The sequence below is a fragment of the Salvelinus fontinalis genome, chromosome 4 (genome assembly GCF_029448725.1).
Source record: "Salvelinus fontinalis isolate EN_2023a chromosome 4, ASM2944872v1, whole genome shotgun sequence".
In the NCBI taxonomy this organism is placed as follows: Eukaryota; Metazoa; Chordata; class Actinopteri; order Salmoniformes; family Salmonidae; genus Salvelinus; species Salvelinus fontinalis.
This window is the reverse complement of record NC_074668.1, coordinates 64617639-64639837: the sequence shown is the minus strand read 5'-3', so window position 1 is coordinate 64639837 and position 22199 is coordinate 64617639. Positions and strand designations below refer to the sequence as shown.

General features: G+C 44.5%; 2 protein-coding genes across 8 annotated transcripts in view; both read left to right on the top strand.

Annotated features, from left to right (window-relative positions):
* The window catches only part of LOC129854178 (alpha/beta hydrolase domain-containing protein 17C), a 51667-nt gene extending 46525 nt beyond the window's left edge, over positions 1-5142 (top strand). Inside the window, exon 3 of the mRNA XM_055920964.1 lies at positions 2265-5142. Within this exon, the coding sequence (XP_055776939.1) occupies positions 2265-2484 (220 nt within the window). The 3' untranslated portion in view covers positions 2485-5142. The remainder of the gene's footprint in view (positions 1-2264) is intronic.
* A 14250-nt stretch (positions 5143-19392) lies between these two features.
* The window catches only part of LOC129854176 (cell migration-inducing and hyaluronan-binding protein-like), a 167894-nt gene continuing 165087 nt past the window's right edge, over positions 19393-22199 (top strand). For 4 of the 7 annotated variants that reach the window (XM_055920960.1, XM_055920957.1, XM_055920956.1 and 1 more), the window contains exons 1-2: positions 19393-20282; positions 20758-21395. The gene's annotated coding sequence lies outside the window, so the exon portion shown is untranslated. The remainder of the gene's footprint in view (positions 20283-20757; positions 21396-22199) is intronic. The other 3 variants (XM_055920962.1, XM_055920959.1, XM_055920961.1) reach the window with 3 other exon arrangements.

Below are 22199 nucleotides of genomic sequence, written 5' to 3'. Positions count from 1 at the left end.
AAGAATTCTCCTAGCACAGTCGGTGTGTTTAAGGGAGGGGAAAACTGAAAACTACCTGTAATTGGGGAAGGAGGTTTGGAAGTCTCTTTCTTATTGATATTTAAACTAATTTATCGCCTGGTGATGTCACCAGTCAGGTTAGAACTCCAACTCTTACACTAATAGGGCATTGTCCGCAATGTTACTGTATTATTCCAACCTCATAGTTTGTGTGTGTGTGTATACATGCATACATACATTAATACCAAAAAGTATGTGGACAGCTGCTTGTCGAACATCTCATTCTAAAATCATGGGCATTAATATGGAGTTGGTCCCCCCCTTTACTGCTATAACACCACTCTTCTGGGAAGGCTGTTCACTAGATATTGGAACATTGCTGCGGGGACTTGCTTCCATTCAGACATGAGCATTAGTGAGGTCAGGTTCTGATGTTGGGCGATTAGGCTTGGCTCGCAGTCATGCTGAAACAGGGAGGGCCTTTCCCAAACTGTTGCCACAAAGTTGGAAGCACAGAATTGTCTAGAATGTCACTGTATGCTGTAGTGTTAAGATTTCCCGTCACTGGAACTAAGGGGCCTAGCCCGAACCCTTCTGTGAAGGGAGTAGTACACAGCGTTGTACGAGATGTTCAGTTTCTTGGAAATTTCTCGTATGGAATCGCCGTAATTTCTCTGAACACGAACAGACTGACGAGTTTCAGAAAAGTTCTTTGTTGCTGGCCATTTTCAGCCTGTAATCGAACCCACAAATGCTGATGCTTCAGATTCTCAACTAGTCTAAAGTCCAGTTTTATTGCTTCTTTAATCAGAACAACAGTTTTCAGCTGTGCTAACATAATTGCAAAAGGGTTTTCTAATGATCAATTAGCCTTTTAAAATTATAAACTTAGATTAGCTATCACAACATACCATTGGAACACAGGAGTGATGGTTGCGGATAATGGGCCTCTCTATGCCTATGTAGATATTCCATAATAATTCTGCCGTTTCCAGCTACAATAGTCATTTACAACATTAACTTTTTAGGGCTGCAGGGGCAGTATTGAGTAGCTTGGATGAAAGGTGCTCATTTCAAACGGCCTCGTACTCAATTCTTGCTCGTACAATATGCATATTATTATTACTATTGGATAGAAAACACTAGTTTCTAAAACCGTTTGAATTATATCTGTGAGTAAAACAGAACTCATTTTGCAGCAAACTTCCTGACAGGAAGTGGAAAATCTGAAATTGATGCTCTGTTCCAGGGCATCCCTATTAATTTGCTTGATATGTATTAGTATACATGCACTTCATACGCCTTCCACCAGATGTCAATAAGCAGTGAGAGAAGAAATGGAGTGTATAGCTTGATCTGAGGTCGAATAAGAGCTCTTTGCATGACGTGACACCAATTTCCTGTTTTCAGGAAGGCGCGAGAAGGAACCGGGGATTGCCTTCTGAAAAGCTGTCGTTATAGACGGCTACTATCTCCGGCTTTGATTTTATTTGATAAATGTGACAATATCATCGTAAAGTATGTTTTTTCAATATAGTTTAATCAGATTATTGAATTTTTTTCGGGAGTTTTGGCATGTTCCGTTCTTTGCGTTTGTTCACGATGGACAACTTCGCGCCACTTGGCAAGTTTTGCTTGCTCATTCGAGAGGGAAAAATGACATTCTAAATCCAAACAACGATTGTTCTGGACAAAGGACCACTTGTACAACATTCTGATGGAAGATCAGCAAAAGTAGGACCCATTTATGATGTTACCCCCCTAACTCAGGGGGGTAGCTGATGGCTCTGTCAAACCTTTGTTGTGCCATACAGGTGTGTACTCTCTTAATTTGACCAGTTTCTCACAGCAGGAAAATAATCCTGCACCGACATCGGGCTTGCAGCCATTTAACAATGTCTACACTGTATTTTTGATCAATTTGATGTTATTTTAATATATATATCATATGTGTATATATATTATATGTAGTGCACATAAGGTGCGCACACCCCCTCTGTATGATGTGTAGTTAATGGTTTGGCAGCGTGCTGTGTGGAGTCAGTCTCTCCACCCCTGCTGTTACTGCACCGCTACAACACAGATGGATACATACTAATGCCCCCAAGGAGGTCCATTTGTCTTAATGTGTTTGTCTTCCCCACTCTCTCCCTTTTCTCTCTTTCTCTCCCTTTTCTCGCTCTGTTGTGCACGCTCTCGCTCTGCTGCTCGCGCTCTCGCTTTGTTAAAGCATTGGTAAAATGTAACCCCTTCTCTCCCCCCAGCATTGACAAGGTGTCCAAGGTGGCGTCGCCGGTGCTGGTGATCCACGGCACGGAGGATGAGGTGATCGACTTCTCGCACGGCCTGGCAATGTACGAGCGCTGCCCGCGTGCTGTGGAGCCCCTGTGGGTGGAGGGCGCTGGGCACAACGACATCGAGCTCTACGCCCAGTACTTGGAGCGACTCAAGCAGTTCATCTCCATCGAGCTGCCCACATCCTGATCTCCCTTGGCCTCCTCCACTAAAACCTAGCGGGGGGCTGCGTATCAAGTCGAAAATAGCCTCCTCCACTAAAACCCAGCGGGGGGCTGCGTATCAAGTCTAAAATGGCTTCCTTTTGTCTTTCCTTGATCTGTGCAGAGAGAAGTGGATTGGTGGACATTTGATACCTGAAATCCACCATGTTGGTTTGTATTGTTTATCGGTGCAGATGTTGGAGAGGAGGAAGTGTTGAGATGCTTCCCCCAGGGCTTAACCAGGTCAGGCTGAGCTGAGCCAGGCCAAGGCATCCCCGGTGCTCATATGTGGACAGGTCCCAGGTCTCTTTGCCAAGGAGCTAGGGCCCGCTCACTATTTGCACTTGCTCTTCAATCTGGATCTCGATTTGTTTCTCCTTCTCTGTCTCTCTCTCTGTCGGTGGGGATGTGATAAATTCCCTCTGCGATTTTGTTCTCTATTTCATCTGTTTCTCTCTTTTATGCTCATGATTGATTGACTTTGTATTATTTTCTACCTGATGAAGAACAATCTGTTTTGCACCTCAGATACATGATTAATGTTCTTGCTTGTTTGTGTTTGTAAAAAATTGTTTTGTCTTTTTTTAAATTTGATTCAGGGTGAATTGAAACGAATGCGCTGTTATGGTGCAGATATTTTCAGGTAATCATACTGTATGTTCTGATGTAGGTTTTCTGTTATCTTATTGACATTCCATGTGTTTCACTACACAGAGAAACTCATTCCCATCTTGTTTTCAAGGCCAGTGTGTGACCGTGTGGTTGAAAAACGTCATTACCCAGCTCACCCCTGGGTGTCTCACCTCTGTAACAGTGCTCTTGTTAACTGGAGGTCATGTGGTAAGAAGGGACAGGTGTTTTTCCTCAACGAGGGTTTTCCGGTGACGGACACCACCTGACCCTAATGATGACACTTGACCATGTATCAAATAAAAACACACCTACAATGTACTGTAATTGAACCTGTGTCCCAGGACTGAATCAGCCCTATGCGGAATCCCAAATCAACCCCTAGCCAGTACTGTCTCTAGACAACACCTGATCTACGCCTAGCCAGTACTGTCTCTAGACAACACCTGATCTACCCCTAGCCAGTACTGTCTCTAGACAACACCTGATCTAGCCAGTACTGTCTCTAGACACACCTGATCTACCCCTAGCCAGTACTGTCTCTAGACAACACCTGATCTACCCCTAGCCAGTACTGTTTCTAGACACACCTGATCAGCCCCTAGCCAGTACTGTCTCTAGACACCCGTGTAGATCTGAAAGGAACAGATTTAAGCAGTATTCATGTTTTTCTGCCTTGCTGTTCGGAGATTTTTTACCATATTGCTAAGACCTATGCATTTATTTCAGATCTAGAGGTATGTCTCGGGTGTAGGAGTTGATTTGGGATTCGGCACCAGTGTACATGTTTTTCTTCAGAAGTTTTCCGTGAAGCCATTTTGTTTGTCTGTTCAGAATTAAGATTGAGTTTAATGTAAATGCTTTGGGTTGCTTTCCTTTCATTTCAACACTACAAATAAAGCCTTAAGTCTGTGGACATTTCACCCTAACATTCCTGTCGACTTGAGTTGGGGAGTCTCATGGTCTGCAGGGGGACTGACTGCTGCTATCGGTTCGTTTGGAGGAATCTTCTCAATCACTGTGAAAATATGTTTTGGGGTAATACTGATCAAAAAGGTACTTCACCTAATGCAATCTCAATGAGTCTTCACATGTAGATGAGAGATTTTTGAGCCATCTCACCACCATTTGCAGATTCTGGCTGTATCCCTTTGGGGGTAAGGGGGATTCCCCCCAACAGACCCTTTCCCTGATCCCCATCTCGTTTCACTCCAAAGAACTCTGCAAGTGTCACCAGGACTACGTTTTGGAAGAAACACTGCATGCAAACAACTTTTCATAAAGGACATTTTGAGTGTAGCGAGTGAAGAAGCCAGAGGAATCACTGGGTTGGAAGTATTCTGCAAATGTTCTCAGCTGTAAAAAAGAAGAGAGAAACACTACACTGCTCACGGAGTGTCCGTTTTGAAGGAGGAGGTAAAATTGAAGGATATGTGCATAGCAACTTGTGATTAACGTTTTGACTGAACAGTGTATTGCTGTGGGGTGATGGCTGTATTTTGCGGTCGTGGTTGGGTTTTCGTGTGATGAATAAAAGATTCTAGTGTTTTCTCGTCATAACTTACTAAGGGGCCTATGTTTTGACACAACGAGCCCTTTAACTTAACATCTAGTTTTTTCTGCTTGTCTTTTTAAAGAACGAAAAACTGCTTTAGTCCCATTTATTGTTTTGATACTGACGTTTTTACAATGTTATTTTCCAGTAAATGTTGATAGATTTACACTCTAATGCTGGTTTGTCAGAACCATATGTAATGTATCTATATCCTCTATACATAATATAAAACATTGCTTTAAGGGCTATTCTAGCCTACTTGAGTTTAACACTGGAGTCACAGTATGCAAATCTAATGCATAAAAAAAACTAGTGGGTACAGAGGTTTCTTAGTGTCAAACAAAGAAAAAGCCTTAAATGTGCCGTGCTACAGATTGTCATTCATGTTGGCTGTGTTGCTTTCTGGCAACACAGTGGATGTTTTAATGCTTAATGGAATAAAGAATGCATGGAATTACATATACTTGTCTGTTCTATTGGTTTTAAATGTATTGTCTCCGACTTCTACTGTGCTGATGTTCCCGTCAATGTTCTATTGGTTTTAAATGTATTATCTCCGTCTACTACTGTGCTGATGTTCCTGTCAATGTTCTAGCATCCATGAAGGATCATTTAACTTTTACACTTGAGTAAATGAGGGATACAAAGTATTTTGAAAGCAGTTGCTTCTACACAGGTGTGGTTCCTGAGTTAATTAAGCAATTCTGTCACCAGATCTCAACTCAATTGAACACTTATGGGTGCAACTCTATATTAGGAAGGTGTTTTTAGAGGCGACTAGGCAACTAGCTCAGTTTACTAAACTCTTGTTGAATAATCGCCTCCATGGTAGCCTGGGATAGTGTCGTGGAAAAACGGTTCAAACCATAACACTTACAAGAACTTGTAAATTCAAATAGACTTTTAATACAATGTATCACAAGCCGGAACGATCCGCGGATCACACACCTTCCCAGAGCACTTGCTCTCTCTTTATACACACACACAGATGAGATCATTACATACATTAATTAAATTACTTCTCCTAGGTCATATGCCATCATCAGGCTTCCTACTTGTTTACGCCCAATAACGCCTGTATCCGCTCATGATTAGATTATAATGGAGGCAGGACCCTCTTGTCTCCTAAAATTAATATACACTGCTCAAAAAAATAAAGGGAACACTTAAACAACACAATGTAACTCCAAGTCAATCACACTTCTGTGAAATCAAACTGTCCACTTAGGAAGCAACACTGATTGACAATAAATTTCACATGCTGTTGTGCAAATGGAATAGACAAAAGGTGGAAATTATAGGCAATTAGCAAGACACCCCCAAAAACGGAGTGATTCTGCAGGTGGTGATCACAGACCACTTCTCAGATCCTATGCTTCCTGGCTGATGTTTTGGTCACTTTTGAATGCTGGCGGTGCTCTCACTCTAGTGGTAGCATGAGACGGAGTCTACAACCCACACAAGTGGCTCAGGTAGTGCAGTTCATCCAGGATGGCACATCAATGCGAGCTGTGGCAAAAAGGTTTGCTGTGTCTGTCAGCGTAGTGTCCAGAGCATGGAGGCGCTACCAGGAGACAGGCCAGTACATCAGGAGACGTGGAGGAGGCCGTAGGAGGGCAACAACCCAGCAGCAGGACCGCTACCTCCGCCTTTGTGCAAGGAGGTGCACTGCCAGCGCCCTGCAAAATGATCTCCAGCAGGCCACAAATGTGCATGTGTCTGCTCAAACGGTCAGAAACAGACTCCATGAGGGTGGTATGAGGGCCCGACGTCCACAGGTGGGGGTTGTGCTTACAGCCCAACACCGTGCAGGACGTTTGGCATTTGCCAGAGAACATCAAGATTGGCAAATTCGCCACTGGCGCCCTGTGCTCTTCACAGATGAAAGCAGGTTCACACTGAGCACATGTGACAGACGTGACAGAGTCTGGAGACGCCGTGGAGAACGTTCTGCTGCCTGCAACATCCTCCAGCATGACCGGTTTGGCGATGGGTCAGTCATGGTGTGGGGTGGCATTTCTTTGTGGGGCCGCACAGCCCTCCATGTGCTCGCCAGAGGTAGCCTGACTGCCAATAGTTACCGAGATGAGATCCTCAGACCCCTTGTGAGACCATATGCTGACACATGCACATTTGTGGCCTGCTGGAGGTCATTTTGCAGGGCTCTGGCAGTGCACCTCCTTGCACAAAGGCGGAGGTAGCGGTCCTGCTGCTGTGTTGTTGCCCTCCTACGGCCTCCTCCACGTCTCCTGATGCACTGGCCTGTCTCCTGGTAGAGCCTCCATGCTCTGGACACTATGCTGACAGACACAGCAAACCTTTTGCCACAGCTCGCATTGATGTGCCATCCTGGATGAACTGCACTACCTGAGCCACTTGTGTGGGTTGTAGACTCCGTCTCATGCTACCACTAGAGTGAGAGCACCGCCAGCATTCAAAAGTGACCAAAACATCAGCCAGGAAGCATAGGAACTGAGAAGTGGTCTGTGGTCACCACCTGCAGAATCACTCCTTTTTTGGGGGTGTCTTGCTAATTGCCTATAATTTCCACCTTTTGTCTATTCCATTTGCACAACAGCATGTGACATTTATTGTCAATCAGTGTTGCTTCCTAAGTGGACAGTTTGATTTCACAGAAGTGTGATTGACTTGGAGTTACATTGTGTTGTTTAAGTGTTCCCTTTATTTTTTTGAGCAGTGTATATCTATCTTACCCTAAGCACTTATGACCTTTACCCTTCATTTTATCTTCATAATGGTGTCCTGGTCTTTCCATAGATGCACTGTAAAGCACGTATGACTTGGGCCATCTGTTAATCTTTGGTTTCCTGTATTTACCAGAATGGCAAAGAATGGCATGTCTGCCTTTTCCTCCTATTTTCTAATGTACACCAGTCTATTGTTTAATAGTGTGATATCTACCTACATATGTAACAATAACTCCTACAATAGTAAGCTTTATAGCTAGTTACTAGCTTTATTATAGTTACAGTATATCGGGGGGCAGGTAGCCTAGCGGTTAAGAGTGTTGGGCCAGTAACTGAAAGGTCGCTGGTTTGAATCCCAGAGCCGACTAGGTGAATAATCGGTCTGTGTCCATGAGCAAGGCACTTAACCCTAATTGCTCCTGTAAGTCACTCTGGTTAAGAGCATCTGCTAAAATGACATAAAATACAGGGTACTGTAGATTATAGGCAGTACTCTTTCAGTGTTAAGAAATCTCTGTAGTCCAAGGATGGCGAGGGGAAACTTGAAGCCTCTTGTGAGAGTATAGGAGCAGCGTGAGTAGTGCGAGAGTGTACACTGGCCAGCTGCCAGGCTTAGGGGCTCAAGGCGAGGAAGGGGAGGTGAGCCAGCAACCTGTTTTACATGTCTGGGTGTCTGCCTGGAGGCCCGGGAGCTGTGGTCTGGGGCCGTGTACAAACAAAGATATGTGTTATTGAGGTGTTTACCTGATATGACTGTTGCCATCTGGGGTCTGAAGCCTTACATAGCAGCTACTATACAGTGCATACGAAGGATTGGTCCTTGGAGCCGAATAGCAGAAGTTTTCCTCTAATTGAAGAGGGAGCCGGACTGGTATGACTATGTTGCGGCTACATACTGTACAGAGCCGCTTGTTCAAAAGTGTCTCATTTGTGTGATGTGGTGGCAGCAAGCACAATTGAAAGTTAGAAGAAAATCTAACATAAAGGACAAGTGAGTTTTGATATTAAAGTTCCAAGATGTGAGAATTCACTGTGGAACTGTATTACATTTGCATTGGGGATCATGATTAAGCACATTGACAATTGATCTGAGAAAACACTAGCCATCCAGTGGACCCAAGTACTGCAACAACTACGTTTGAACAAGGGCATTTGTAGTTTAGTTTATTTATCTTAATACACATATGGGTAATTCCACGGTTACAGAGGGATGTTGAGACTCAGATTTTTCACTTTAAAATGTATGCCAAACAAAAAACAATGTTTGCAAAGAACAGTGCAGATGCAAACGTTGGTAACAGAAGGACTGCACCAACAGCACAAACTGTCATTCTGTTACCAAACTTTGCATCTGCACTGTTATACGAGTAAATGTGTTTTTGTAAAATGTTTAGTGTAAGTTAAGTCGGCAAGTTGAATGTCTGTAAGTTTGCAATCATTGAGTTTTGTTTGGCATACATTTTAAAGTGGAAAATCTTGAGTCTCAATGTCACTCTGTTTTTGTGGAATGACCCATATCTAAAAACAAGCTCTGTAGCTGCAGTGACCTATTGAACTGTCCTTACTACTCTCCTCCTCTCCCTCTCACTCCCTCCCTCGCTCGCTATACCATCCCCAAACTAAAGTAGCAGCACAAACATCAAGTTAAATGTAATCATCCCAAGCAGATTTTACTGTGCAAGTCCTTCAGTAATCAACGTGTAGGATAATGAAATATTTAGTCTAATTCCAGCATTCCTCGGATAACGGCAGAAATCTACAAGGATTATTTAGTAGGAAATTACTGATTAACCAGCTAAACCATTTCTGGCTCTTGATAGATTTAAGTGATCCTTTAACCACAGGTTTAGGATCAGTTGATCATCCCCACATTTGAACTTTTAGTTAATTTCTCTTAGAGGTCATGCGCTGGTCACGTCCGTACTGTACATGACTTGTGGGACGTGGAAAAGGTCTGGATGTGTGGTAGGGTGATTAAGGTTCCTGTGAACCTTTTTCCCTGGCGCAAGACAATGACCCTGGCTGGCTGTTTCCTCAGACCATCTTCCTCTCTGGGAATTCTGTAATTCCCACACTCAGCTGGAATGAACACAGATTACACACACTTCCCCATAGACACAAAGACCAAAACACTCACCTCCTGAAAGATTTACAGAGACACACTTTCCACATATGCACTCCCAGATACCCACACACGTCCTGAAACAGACAGACATCCCACCAAATCCCATGGGCATCCTCAACTAATAATGTCATGTCAAGCCTGAGCAGGGAGTTGTCCACTACCCTCAAGTCAAGTTCTATCTTCAGGGGAAATGTAATAGGCTTTCAGCCTGAGCAGGTTACTAACCTTCATAGAAGAGTGAGTCTAATGATTCAACTGTAATGCTTGGCTTTCCTTTTGTTCCAGTAATTTAACACATTTTTAGACATCCTATTGATTTATCTGTTGTCTTTGAGTTTCTGGCGATTACCCTGAAACTTCTGAAGCAACATCGACCTAAGGGAGTGCACCAGCCAGGTTCCTGATGAGATCTTGAGAAGATGGGGATGGATCGTCTACACCCTCCGAAAAGCCCCTCCATCCCCACCGGGCATAGGCATGCTCTATCCTGGAGCCCACAAGGCCCCTCCATCCCCACCGGGCATAGGCATGCTCTATCCTGGAGCCCACTAGGCCCCTCCATCCCCACCGGGCATAGGCATGCTCTATCCTGGAGCCCACTAGGCCCCTCCATCCCCACCGGGCATAGGCATGCTCTATCCTGGAGCCCACAAGGGAAACGGAATAGAGCACGCCCACGCAACACTGTAGGTGGGAGCTTGAGGCAATAGAGAATCCTGGAGGCTGGAGAGGTACTTACTTAGGAACTAACAGGATTAGATACAATGTGGAACATAAGGCTTCCACAAGACAGAACTACTGCGGACGGTCTTCTGCCTTTATGGAGATGGTGTTCCATGAAAGACCACAGCCCTTCATCTCCTTTTCCACTGTTATTCTCCAGGTTTCCTTTTAGTCTGGAGTAAAGTACCTGAAGAAGAGTGGGATTAGGGTTGACAAATTTCAGTACTTTTCCCAAAGTTGCCAGATGTTCCAGAAATCCCAGTTGGAAGATCAGCAGGAAATCCAGAATCCTCCAACCAGGATTTCTGGAAAACCTAGGAATTTGTGAAAATTGCATACATTATGCAACCCTACATGGGATGGAGAGTCATCATCGATGGCCTGCAGTAGTGATGAGCCTGTAAAGTAATTTCAATGTTCTTCCACTTTGTTGTATGTGTAGTAGTCAGATTTTTCCCAATAGACTTCCTTTAGCTTGTGGATATAAATCCAATAACATATTGTTGATGTGGACAGTCTTTCCTAATGTATTTAGGTATTACTCTACACACAAGCATGTGCTCTAGCGTACCTACTGAGAAACAAGTTGGAAAAACTAAACTATCAATGAACAGTGAGTGGTTCTTCCACCTTGAAGTAGTTGTTCCATTGGTGTCAATGACAGTAACATTAAGGTATATTCAAAGCATGCATATCTCACTGCTAAGCCATTCTCTGCTCTCTTTCACTCCATCTTGCCTTCCTCTCTATCTCACCTGCTCTCTCTCTCCTCTCTCCATCTTCTCTTTCCCTGTCTCACTCCTTCTCTCTCCCTGTCTCACACCTCCCTCTCTCTCCCTGTCTCACACCTCCCTCTCTCTCCCCATCTCACCCCTCCCTCTCTCTCCCTGTCTCACCCCTCCTCTTTGTTGCAGCATTGATAATGTTCTCAGCCTTCATTATCCCAATTCCTTACAATTCTAAAGATGGACCGCTACTGGCACACACTCACCCCATGTCTCAGCGGATGGAGGTCATTGTAGAGGAAATGGAAGCCCTCACCTGGAACTGGCCTCACACTGAGGGAGTTCCTGACAACTGTTGATCAGGCCTCACACTGAGGGAGTTCCTGACAACTGTTGATCAGGCCTCACACTGAGGGAGTTCCTGACAACTGTTGATCAGGCCTCACACTGAGGGAGTTCCTGACAACTGTTGATCAGGCCTCACACTGAGGGAGTTCCTGACAACTGTTGATCAGGCCTCACACTGAGGGAGTTCCTGACAACTGTTGATCAGGCCTCACACTGAGGGGGTTCCTGACAACTGTTGATCAGGCCTCACACTGAGGGAGTTCCTAACAACTGTTGATCAGGCCTCACACTGAGGGAGTTCCTGACAACTTTTGATCAGGCCTCACACTGAGGGAGTTCCTGACAACGTTGATCAGGCCTCACACTGAGGGAGTTCCTGACAACTGTTGATCAGGCCTCACACTGAGGGAGTTCCTGACAACTGTTGATCAGGCCTCACACTGAGGGAGTTCCTGACAACGTTGATCAGGCCTCACACTGAGGGAGTTCCTGACAACTGTTGATCAGGCCTCACACTGAGGGAGTTCCTGACAACGTTGATCAGGCCTCACACTGAGGGAGTTTCTGACAACGTTGATCAGGCCTCACACTGAGGGAGTTCCTGAGAACTTTGGAGCAGGAGCTCCCTATCTGACATGTTTTCCAAAAATGGCGAATGCACTCACTGACTCAGTTGTTCTCTATAGCAACACAACACACTGCCAGAGGAGGGTTGGTAGCGGGGAAGGAGAGGAGAGAGGAGGGTTGGTAGGGGGGAAGGAGAGGAGGGTTGGTAGGGGTGAAGGAGAGGGAGGTTGGTAGGGGGGAAGGAGAGGAGGGTTGGTAGGGGGGAAGGAGAGGAGGGTTGGTAGGGGGGAAGGAGAGGAGGGTTGGTAGGGGGGAAGGAGAGGAGGGTTGGTAGGGGGAAGGAGAGGAGGGTTGGTAGGGGGGAAGGAGAGGGGGGTTGGTAGGGGGGAAGGAGAGGAGGGTTGGTAGGGGGGAAGGAGAGAAGGGTTGGTAGGGGGAAGGAGAGGAGGGTTGGTAGGGGGAAGGAGAGGAGGGTTGGTAGGGGGGAAGGAGAGGAGGGTTGGTAGGGGGGAAGGAGAGGAGGGTTGGTAGGGGGGAAGGAGAGGAGGGTTGGTAGGGGGGAAGGAGAGGAGGGTTGGTAGGGGGGAAGGAGAGGAGGGTTGGTAGGGGGGGGGGAGGAGGGTTGGTAGGGGGGAAGGAGAGGGAGGAGGTGGATGGAAGGAGGGGAGGGTTGGTAGGGGGGAAGGAGAGGAGGGTTGGTAGGGGGAAGGAGAGGAGGGTTGGTTGGGGGGAAGGAGAGGAGGGTTGGTAGGGGGAAGGAGAGGAGGGTTGGTAGGGGGGAAGGAGAGGAGGGTTGGTAGGGGGGAAGGAGAGGAGGGTTGGTAGGGGGGAAGGAGAGGAGGGTTGGTAGGGGGGAAGGAGAGGAGGGTTGGTAGGGGGAAGGGGGGGAGGGTTGGTAGGGGGGAAGGAGAGGGAGGAGGTGGATGGAAGGAGGGGTTTCAGGCAACGTTTCATAATCAACTGATTAAAAGTAATTATATAGTTCATAGTCTATTCATAACTATGTTTGTAGCCTTGATCATTTAAACAGGAAATTGGCTAATTATTCAGCAGTGTTTATCCCACTCATCTATCGAGACTTTGGGTGGAAAGAGGAGATTGGAAGGGGGGAAGGCGAGGGAGGAGGGAAGGTGAGGGAGGAGGGGGTGGAAGGAGGGAAGGAGGGAAAGAGGGGGGTAGAAGGAGGGAATGAAGGGACCAGTGTTCCTTCTAGTTCCTCTCGATCAGTAGCCTAAAGTAACTCTCTCTCACACTCTCACTCCCTCTCTCACTCTCTCACTCTCACACACACATATATGCACAGGAGGTGGTCAGAGTTGTTCAAATTTAGAGATGACACATTGTGTTTCTTCTGTGATTTATCTTTCCTTTGGATTGTCCATTTTCGACACAATCTTGCATGAAGAGTTATAATTGGACATACATTGCCAGGTGGTTTAAAATGATTTTTGTTTGCTGCTTACATTTTTTAGGCTATTGGTTTATTTTGGATTCTTTTAACATTTAGGCTACCCATGCTGTACGTTATGCAAGTAACGGCGTGAGATCGGCATAGTCTAGTAACTAGAAACCCTGGTCTAGTTAAACACCTGTATAGATAACGTTCTAACACCGTAAATGCCGGGTGCTCAGCCCGGCCATGTGAATTCAAATGTCCTCTCACAACGACACAGGGAGAGAGCGAGGAGGAGAGGGAGATCTGTAACGTTCTCCTATTAGCCGGTGCGACTGACAGCCAACATTTCAGTGAGGATAATCCGTCTCCAGCAACAACAAGGAGGCCAAATATGTGCGCCGTATTTAATGAGGACCTCTGACTGTGTGGAAATTACATTACTATAGTATACTTTTTGATTGCGATAGTAGGCCTATCATGCATTTTTGAAAACGCATCGTTGTCTATACTGTGATACAGTATGTTCAAGCGGAGATGGGAGCTGTATAGCAGTGAGGAGCTAGATTTTATGCAAACGCGACTTTTTGGCATTTTACACTTAATTAACTTGGAGCATGCCTCGGTGCCACAGTGTCTCGGTATTAGGTAAACATGACGGGGCCGGCTGCCAAACGCCGGTGATAATTCCCCCAGCACTGTCCCTTGTTCCTGCTCTGAAGTTAGAGTACTAATGTCTGACAGACGCACGACGCTCTTTAGATCTGGCGGGTCTCACTTTATTCAGTTATCAATCGGTATTGATCAGGCAACGTTTCATAATCAACTGATTAAAAATAATTCTATAGTTCATAGTGTATTCATAACTATGTTTATAGCCTTGATCATTTAAACGGGAAACAGGCTAATTATTGAGCAGTGTTTAGCCGACTCATCTACGGAGACTTCACCTCAGCCGTCCTATCGCGAAATATACACAGCCTGTATACAGTTTCATTGCTCAAATCCCATTTAACAGCGGCCCCTACGGATGAATACTGGGACATTTTTTACAGTATTTCCCAGCAGCCCTATTCATCCTGATAGCAGCTGCTTACAGGGATAGAACAGTTCCAATGAGGTGGTCTTTATGTTGCCTAAGGCTATGGCAGTACTCAGCGGGGATTCCTGAAGGCTAACTGGCCGGCTATCCAGACTTGATCCAGACTAAGCTTTTGGTTGACGGGTGGGTTTGACTTAAACAGTGTCTAACCAGAAAGAAGTATGTTAACTTTGGTATTGTCTATAGCAGTGGTTCCCAGACTTTTATAGTCCCGTACCCCTTCAAACGTTCAACCTCCAGCTGCGTACCCCTTCAAACGTTCAACCTCCAGCTGCGTACCCCTTCTAGCAGCAGCGTCAGCGCACTCTCAAATGTTTTTTTTTTGTTGCCATCATTGTAAGCCTGCCACACACACACACCCTATACATACATGTATTAAACATAAGAATGAGTGTGCGTTTTTGTCACAAACCCGCTGCTCTTTATTTAACCATCTTACATATAAAACCTTATTTGTTCATCGAAAATTGTGAATAACTCACCACAGGTTAATGAGAAGGGTATGCATGAAAGGATGCACATAACTGCAATGTTGCGTTGTATTGGAGAGTCTCCGTCTTAAATCATTTTCCACACAGTCTGTGCCTGTATTTAGTTTTCATGCTAGTGAGGGCCGAGAATCCATTCTCACATACTGTAGTAACTGTAGGTACGGGGTTGCAAAGGGCATCAGTGTCTTAACAGCACGATTTGCCAAGGGTAGGATACTCTGAGCGCAGCCCAATCCAGAAATCTGACAGTGGCTTCTGATTAAATTCAATTTTCACAGAACCGTTTGTTGAAATTTCGGTGAGGCTCTCTTGTTCAGATATTGGTAAGTGGACTGGAGGCAGGGCATGAAAGGGATAACAAATCCAGTTGTTTGTGTCATCTGTTTCAGGAAAGTACCTGCGTAACTGCTCACCCAACTCACTCAGGTGCTTCGCTATATCACATTTAACATTGTCCGTAAGCTTGAGTTCATTTGCACAAATAAATCATACAATGATGGAAAGACCTGTGTGTTGTCCTTGTTAATGCAGACAGAGAAGAGCTCCAACCTCTTAATCATAGCCTCAATTTTGTACCGCACATTTAATTTATTTGTGGAAAGTCCCTGTAATCCTAGATTCAGATCATTCAGGCGAGAAAAAACAAGAAACTCGTCATCATGCAAGCGGTCAGACAAATTAAAATTATGGTCAGTAAAGAACTTTAAACTCGTCTCTCAATTTCAAAAAACGTGTCAATACTTTGCCCCTAGATAACCAGCATATGTTGTAAAAGCGTTACATGGTCGCTGCTCATATCATTGCATAGTGCAGAAAATACACGAGAGTTCAGGGGCCTTGCTTTAACAAAGTTAACCATTTTCACTGTAGTGTCCAAAACGTCTTTCAAGCTGTCAGGCATTCGCCTCTCGGTGGATGCTGCAGTGTACCCAAGTGGCGTCAGGAGAAACTGCTTGCATGCCATTACCACTCCACTATGTCTCCCTGTCATGGCATTTGTGCCATCAGTGCAGATACCAACATGAGCAGCAGCTACGTTTGGTTACATTCGGACGGTTAGTGGAATTCCCGCGAGAGAGTAACGGTTAATGTGATTGGATGTTAATTATTTGACTAGGCTATCTGTATTTGACATTGTGTTGTTATTTCTCTGAACACTAGATGGTTTCATTTTATTTTTGGCAGTGAAACAAGGCTAATCAGGCGAGACAAAAAACTCACCCAAATATATAGCCCCATTGGAAAATATAAATGGACTGTTTTTTAATAAATACAAAAAAGGTGAATCACATTTTTATTTGGTGTACCACCAACGGCATTGTCCAGTTTGGGAATACCTGGTCTATAGAACCCCCCCCCCCAAAAAAATGCTATTGCTTGCTTCATATATGACACCCCTAAAGGTTTTATATGGAACCTTTTTGTAGGGTTCCTTGATCAGAACCGCAGGTTTTATTTTTCACTGAACCTAAATTGGTTCCATATAGCGTCCTTGGGTTCCATATAGCAGCCTGGCCTCATAGAGTAGACGTAACAGCAAAAGTAAATCCTGAAAACTCAAATTAGAATGATATGTTACTTTTGGTATGGTTACATTAAACAGAAGGTATCTTAGGGAAAAGGAGGGTGGTTAGGGTTAGGTTTAGCTAAAAGGGTTAAAGTTAGGGGTAGGGGTAGCTAACATGCTAAGTATACTGAACAACTATATAAATGCAAAATGTTAAGTGTTGATCCCATGTTTCCTGAGCTGAAATAAAAGATCCCAGAAATTTTTCAGATGCTACAAAAAGCTTATTTCTCTCAAAATATGTGCACAAAATTTGTTTACATCCCTGTTAGTGAGCATTTATCCTTTGCCAAGACCATCCATCCACCTGACAGGTGTGGCATATCAAGAAGTTGGTTAAACAGCATCATTACACAGTTGCACCTTGTGCGCGGGACAATAAAAGGCCACTATAAAATTTGCAGTTTTGTCACACAACCCAATGCCACAGATCTCTCAAGGTTTGAGGGAGCATGCAATCGGTATGCTGACTGCGGGAATGTCCACCAGAGCTGTTGCCAGATAATTGATTGTTAATTTCTCTACCATAAGCCACCTCCAATGTTGTTTTAGAGAATTTGGCAGTACGTCCAACTGGCCTCACAACTGCAGACCCGTGTGGCTCAGTTGGTCGAGCAATGGCGCTTGCAATGCCAGGGTTGTGGGTTCGATTCCCATGGGGGACCAGTATGGGAAAAAAGTATGAAAATGTATGCACTCACTGCTGTAAGTTGCTCTGGATGAGAGCGTCTGCTAAATTACTAAAATGTAAATGTGTGGGCGAGTGGTTTGCTGATGTCAATGCTGTGAACAGAGTGACCCGCGGTGGGGTTATGGTTTGGGTAGGCATAAGCTATGGACAACGAAAACAATTGCATTTTATCAATGGCAATTTGAATGCACAGAGATACCGTGATGAGATCCTGAGGCCCATTGTCGTGCCATTCATCTGCCAACATCACCTCATGTTTCAGCATGATAATTGCAAGGAAGCTGAAAATATCCTAGTTCTTCCATAGCCTGCATACTCACCAGACATGTCACCCATTGAGCACGTTTGGGATGCTCTGGATCGACAGCGTGTTCCATTTCCCGCCAATATCCAGCAACTTCACACAGCCATTGAGGAGTGGGACAACATTCCACAGGCCACAATCAACAGCCTTATCAACTTTTTGCGAAGGAGATGTGCCGGGCTGCATGAAGCAAATACTGGTCACACCAGATACTGACTGGTTTTCTGATCCACACCCCTACCTTTTTCTTTAACGTATCTGTGACTAACATATGAGTATCTGTATTCCCAGTCATGTGAAATCCATAGATTAGGACCCAATTGATTGATTTAAATGGATGATTTCCTTATATGAACTGTAACTCTATAAAATCTTTGAAATTATTGCATGTTGCGTTTATATTTTTGTTCAGTATAGTTGCAACGTAGCTAAAAAGTAGTGAGTAGTTGAAAAGTTGCTAATTAGCTAAAATGTTAAAGTTTTCTGTGATGAGATTTGAACTCACAACCTTTGGGTTGCTAGACTTTCGCAAACGTCTAGCAACCCCCAAAAAGGTTGCGTGCTCGAATCTCATCACAGAAAACTTTTGTACGTTAGCTATTTAGCAATTTTTCAACTACTTACTACTTTTTAGCTACGTTGCAACTACTTAGCATGTTAGCTAACCCTTCCCCTAACCTTAACCCTTTTAGCTAACCCTTCCCCTAACCTTAACCCTTTTAGCTAACCCTTCACCTAACCTTACCTTAACCCTTTAAGCTAACTCCTAATCTTAACCCTAACCTTAACCCTAACCCTTAGCCTAGCTAATGTTAGCATTTGGCACCTAGAAAATGTTAGCCACAACAAATGGGAATTCGTAACATATCTAAGTTTCGCAAATTTGTAAGAAATTGTATATTTTGCAAATTCGTAACATACTGTATGTTTAAAAAAAATCATAACATAACATATGAATTGTATTTCGCAACATATCATACAAAATGGGAGATGGACAACTACAAATTAGTACATACCATACGAAATCTTACATATTTTACTAAATGGAGCATCTCGAATTTACATGCAGAATAATACGAAATGCTCTGAGAGCTGGTTGCAAAGGGTGCCATATATGAAGCAAGCAGAACCCTTGTTGGTTCTATACAGAACCTTTTTTCTAAGAATGTAAACATTCTAGCCTAGTCGACAAGAGACTTTTGAGTTTCAAAGCTCCATTTCATGGTTTCAACCTCCTCAACCATAGCAGGACAGTTACGAAACTCCCATGGTTGACCTGTAAGCTAATGTACAGACAGGAACAAGAGAGAGATGGGAAGGGCGGTATGGAGAGAAATAAGAATGGAGAGGAAAGCATAGAGAAAGAGATGGCGAGGGACAGCGATAGGATAAAGACCGGAGAGAGAGAGAGATGGGTGGGTAGTGAGAAAGATGGGTGGGCGGGTAGTGAGAAGAGGGGTGGGTGTGTGCAGAGGGGACTGGGAGGGGAGTAGAGGAAAGAAGAGAAGGGATAAAGGTGTGGGTCATGCGGATATAGGTGGCAAGGCAGACAGAGGAAATTCCAGTGCACCAATCAAACACTCACACAGTATTTCTACTGGCAGCTCATGTTCCCGAGCACCAAGTCACATCACCAGTAGTGTAGGCTACAATATACATCTCTGCGGAAATCCCACTTTCATGTTTCCATAGCCTAATTAATGCATATTTTAAATACATTTCAAGTTACTGGCCCTGCATCAAAATGCACTTGCAACGTAGGCCTACACATTTGCCTCCAATGATCAAATTATTTTATACATTTTTCAGTCCTCCTAGAATAGCGCTAAAAGAGGGTTTATAGATTGTATCTATAATAGGCTTCCGACAATGGAATGATAGAAATGGCTTAGAAATTAACCGGACCAATGAGTGTGCGGTGGGCGTGTCCTCCTGCCTCTGCTGGTGTAAACAGCGTGTTCAGAAGCGCCAGGCTCGCGCGGAGCGGAGATGAGTGTATAAATACCAGAGTGCCTCTTCTCTCCGCTATACCAGACCTGACACATAACCTAATTGTCCCTGTCACATCTCCCGTGTGTCCTCACCAAGACCGCACTTCCTGAAGGAGTCGACTAGACAACGGTTGGTTTATTCTACAGGTTGGTGCGTCTCTCGATCTCCGTGGAGTTTATAAGCTAACTACTAAACCTTTTGGGGATTGAAAAACAACTCCAGCTCGCCGCGCGCCTCTCTTTTACTCTTCGCTGGGCTCTTACTCTAGTGGCAAAGCCAAAGCCACCGGTGTATCGGTAGTCTAGCCTGCTAATAGGAATACAACAGACTGTTTTGGGTCGTTGTGGACTGTACATGCTGCAGAAAGGAGCGGCCAGTGCCAGCTGTGGCTGTAAGGACCAGAGGTGTTTGTTTTCAAGGTGCGCCTTTTTGCGGTTCGTTCTAGCTCATCACCTCCCGGTGCCATTCATCAGTGTCAAAATAAATCGGGCTACAAAATATACATGTATCACTATATGTAATTAATGCAATCTACACAATGCCATCCTTATAGACTTTGACGGTGCATGACAGCAACAATGGTACGGTGTCTGTGCGTTAACGACCTTATCATGAACCAACACGTTTCACCGGGCAAGCAAGCACAACTCGCGCAAGTGGTAGCATTGTTAAAACCACAAATTCTATTTATAGGGCTGGTTCGTGCATGATGTTGTATAATACGATACTGTGCAGCAAGGGTAGCCTATGTTGTGTATATTCACGCGCTCCGTTCGCATGTGCCACTGTATCTTGCGCTCGCTTCTCGTAACGTGCGCGCCCAGTTTCGCTGCCCGAGGGGGCATCAAGTGCACAGTCATCAGGTATGTGTTTTTTTATATTCTTCCAACAACATTCCGTCATTTTCAACATGTCTATATATGATTCAAGTTGTATTGCTGATAATAGTTCAGTGTTGTTCAGATTGATGCGCCCATACAGGAACCTATAGCTAATCGGTGATTATATTGAACTCAGTCAGTATTGGTGAGGTAAGAGTTTAATACTAGCCTATGTACCCAACAGGTTCCTTCATTATCAGGATATGTATGTGGAATGAGTGATGAGCACGTGACAATTGAGGTTTGACTGAGGCTGTAAAGGCATATTGATGATGAATATAAGACATGCTTAGAATATGACAGCATTTGAGCTGCTCAATAAGTGAATGGATTTCCTGCTGTAATTGAAGTCTTTAGAGGGCTTAGTGGTCAGGGAATACGCAGTGTGCGCGTGTGTGTCTGTCAGATTTAAGAAAGGGGAAAATGTTAACCCTGTACTGCCCCCTCCTTCTTTCAGTCGCTCTTGTAAAAGATGCATAGCTAGCAGAGATGACGATGATGATGATATCAAATCTCAGGAAAGGAATGACCACGACCGGATTTCAAGGCCATAATTGACAAGAGCCCTGCATGAGAAAGAGAGATAGAGACAGAGAGGGAGGGACGTTTGGAAGTAACAGAGGTCCACATTAGAGCCACAGAACAGGGATTGAAGGAACACCTATTGGAACCATGTAATCAGTACTGGGAATGTCAAAGCATCTCAGAGAAACAGATACCTGGGTTTGACTGACAGCCAGAGATTGACAAACTAATTGGTATATTCAGAATGTACTGTAGGTTTCCACACATAACTCATAACCAAGGAGAAGAGAGAGAAAGAAAGGAGAGGATAGTGAGAGAAGAAGGGAGGGGAGGAGAGAAAGGAAAGTAAAGAGAATAGTGGAGAGAGAAAGAAGAGGGGAGGAAAGGAGAATGGAGAAGAGAAAAGGAGGACAAGAGAGGAGATGAGATGAAAGGAGAAGAGAAGAAAGGACAAATGAAGAGAGGACAGATGATGAGAGGAGAGGAGGAGAAAGGACGGATGAAGAGAAGATAGGAGAGGAGAAGAGAGGGATGAACCAGAGTCGTGAGAAGAAACCAGGAATACAGCAGGTGAGTGCAACCTTTCCTTGCCTTCTTTTGACTTGCAAATATTACTGTGCGTACATGGCCTAAGGGGAAGGTGTGTGTGTGTGTGATACCCTCTTACCAGAGTCACTCTTGAAGGTATCTGTAGAATGACCAGAATAACAGAAACAACCCCATTTCTCATGAAGTGTATAAAATAGACACTACAGTTTATCATATGTATGTATGGTGGTGGATGTACACACACTGTAGGTGTGGTGGTGGATACACACATAGACTATATATTACGATGGGTGGAGGAGGGAGAGAGAAGGATACAGAGGAAGAGTGGAAGAGATGTCTGGAGAGTGAAGTATAGAAAGAGAGAAAGTAGAGGGGAAGAGAGGTGGAGAGGGATCAAGAAAGAGATTGAGGAGAGCTATAAAGAGATGGAGAGGGGCCTACAGTCTAATTATTACTCTAACAGCTACTAGTATCACTCCATATATTTCAGCTTGTTCTGTGGTTTTCTTAGTATAGATATAGAATGACTAGAAAGGACATTCCATTCATGTTGTTGTGGCTCATATTGGCTGCAGCAATCAGAATGCTCACTGCATTGACTCATATCATATCCTCATCTCTAAGACTCTCATTGCCTTTCTAAATGCTGTTTGCATGCAGCAATGTGTGTGCGTGCGTGTGCTTGCAATGATATGTAGTGGACCATGACAAATCCAGTGAATTTCAGGCTGGTGCATTTCAACTTGCGTGCTATTCCGTTTTGTTACATCCCTTCCAACTTGTTAGCAGCTCGTCTGTTTTTTCTGAGCTATGTTCAATCTGCTA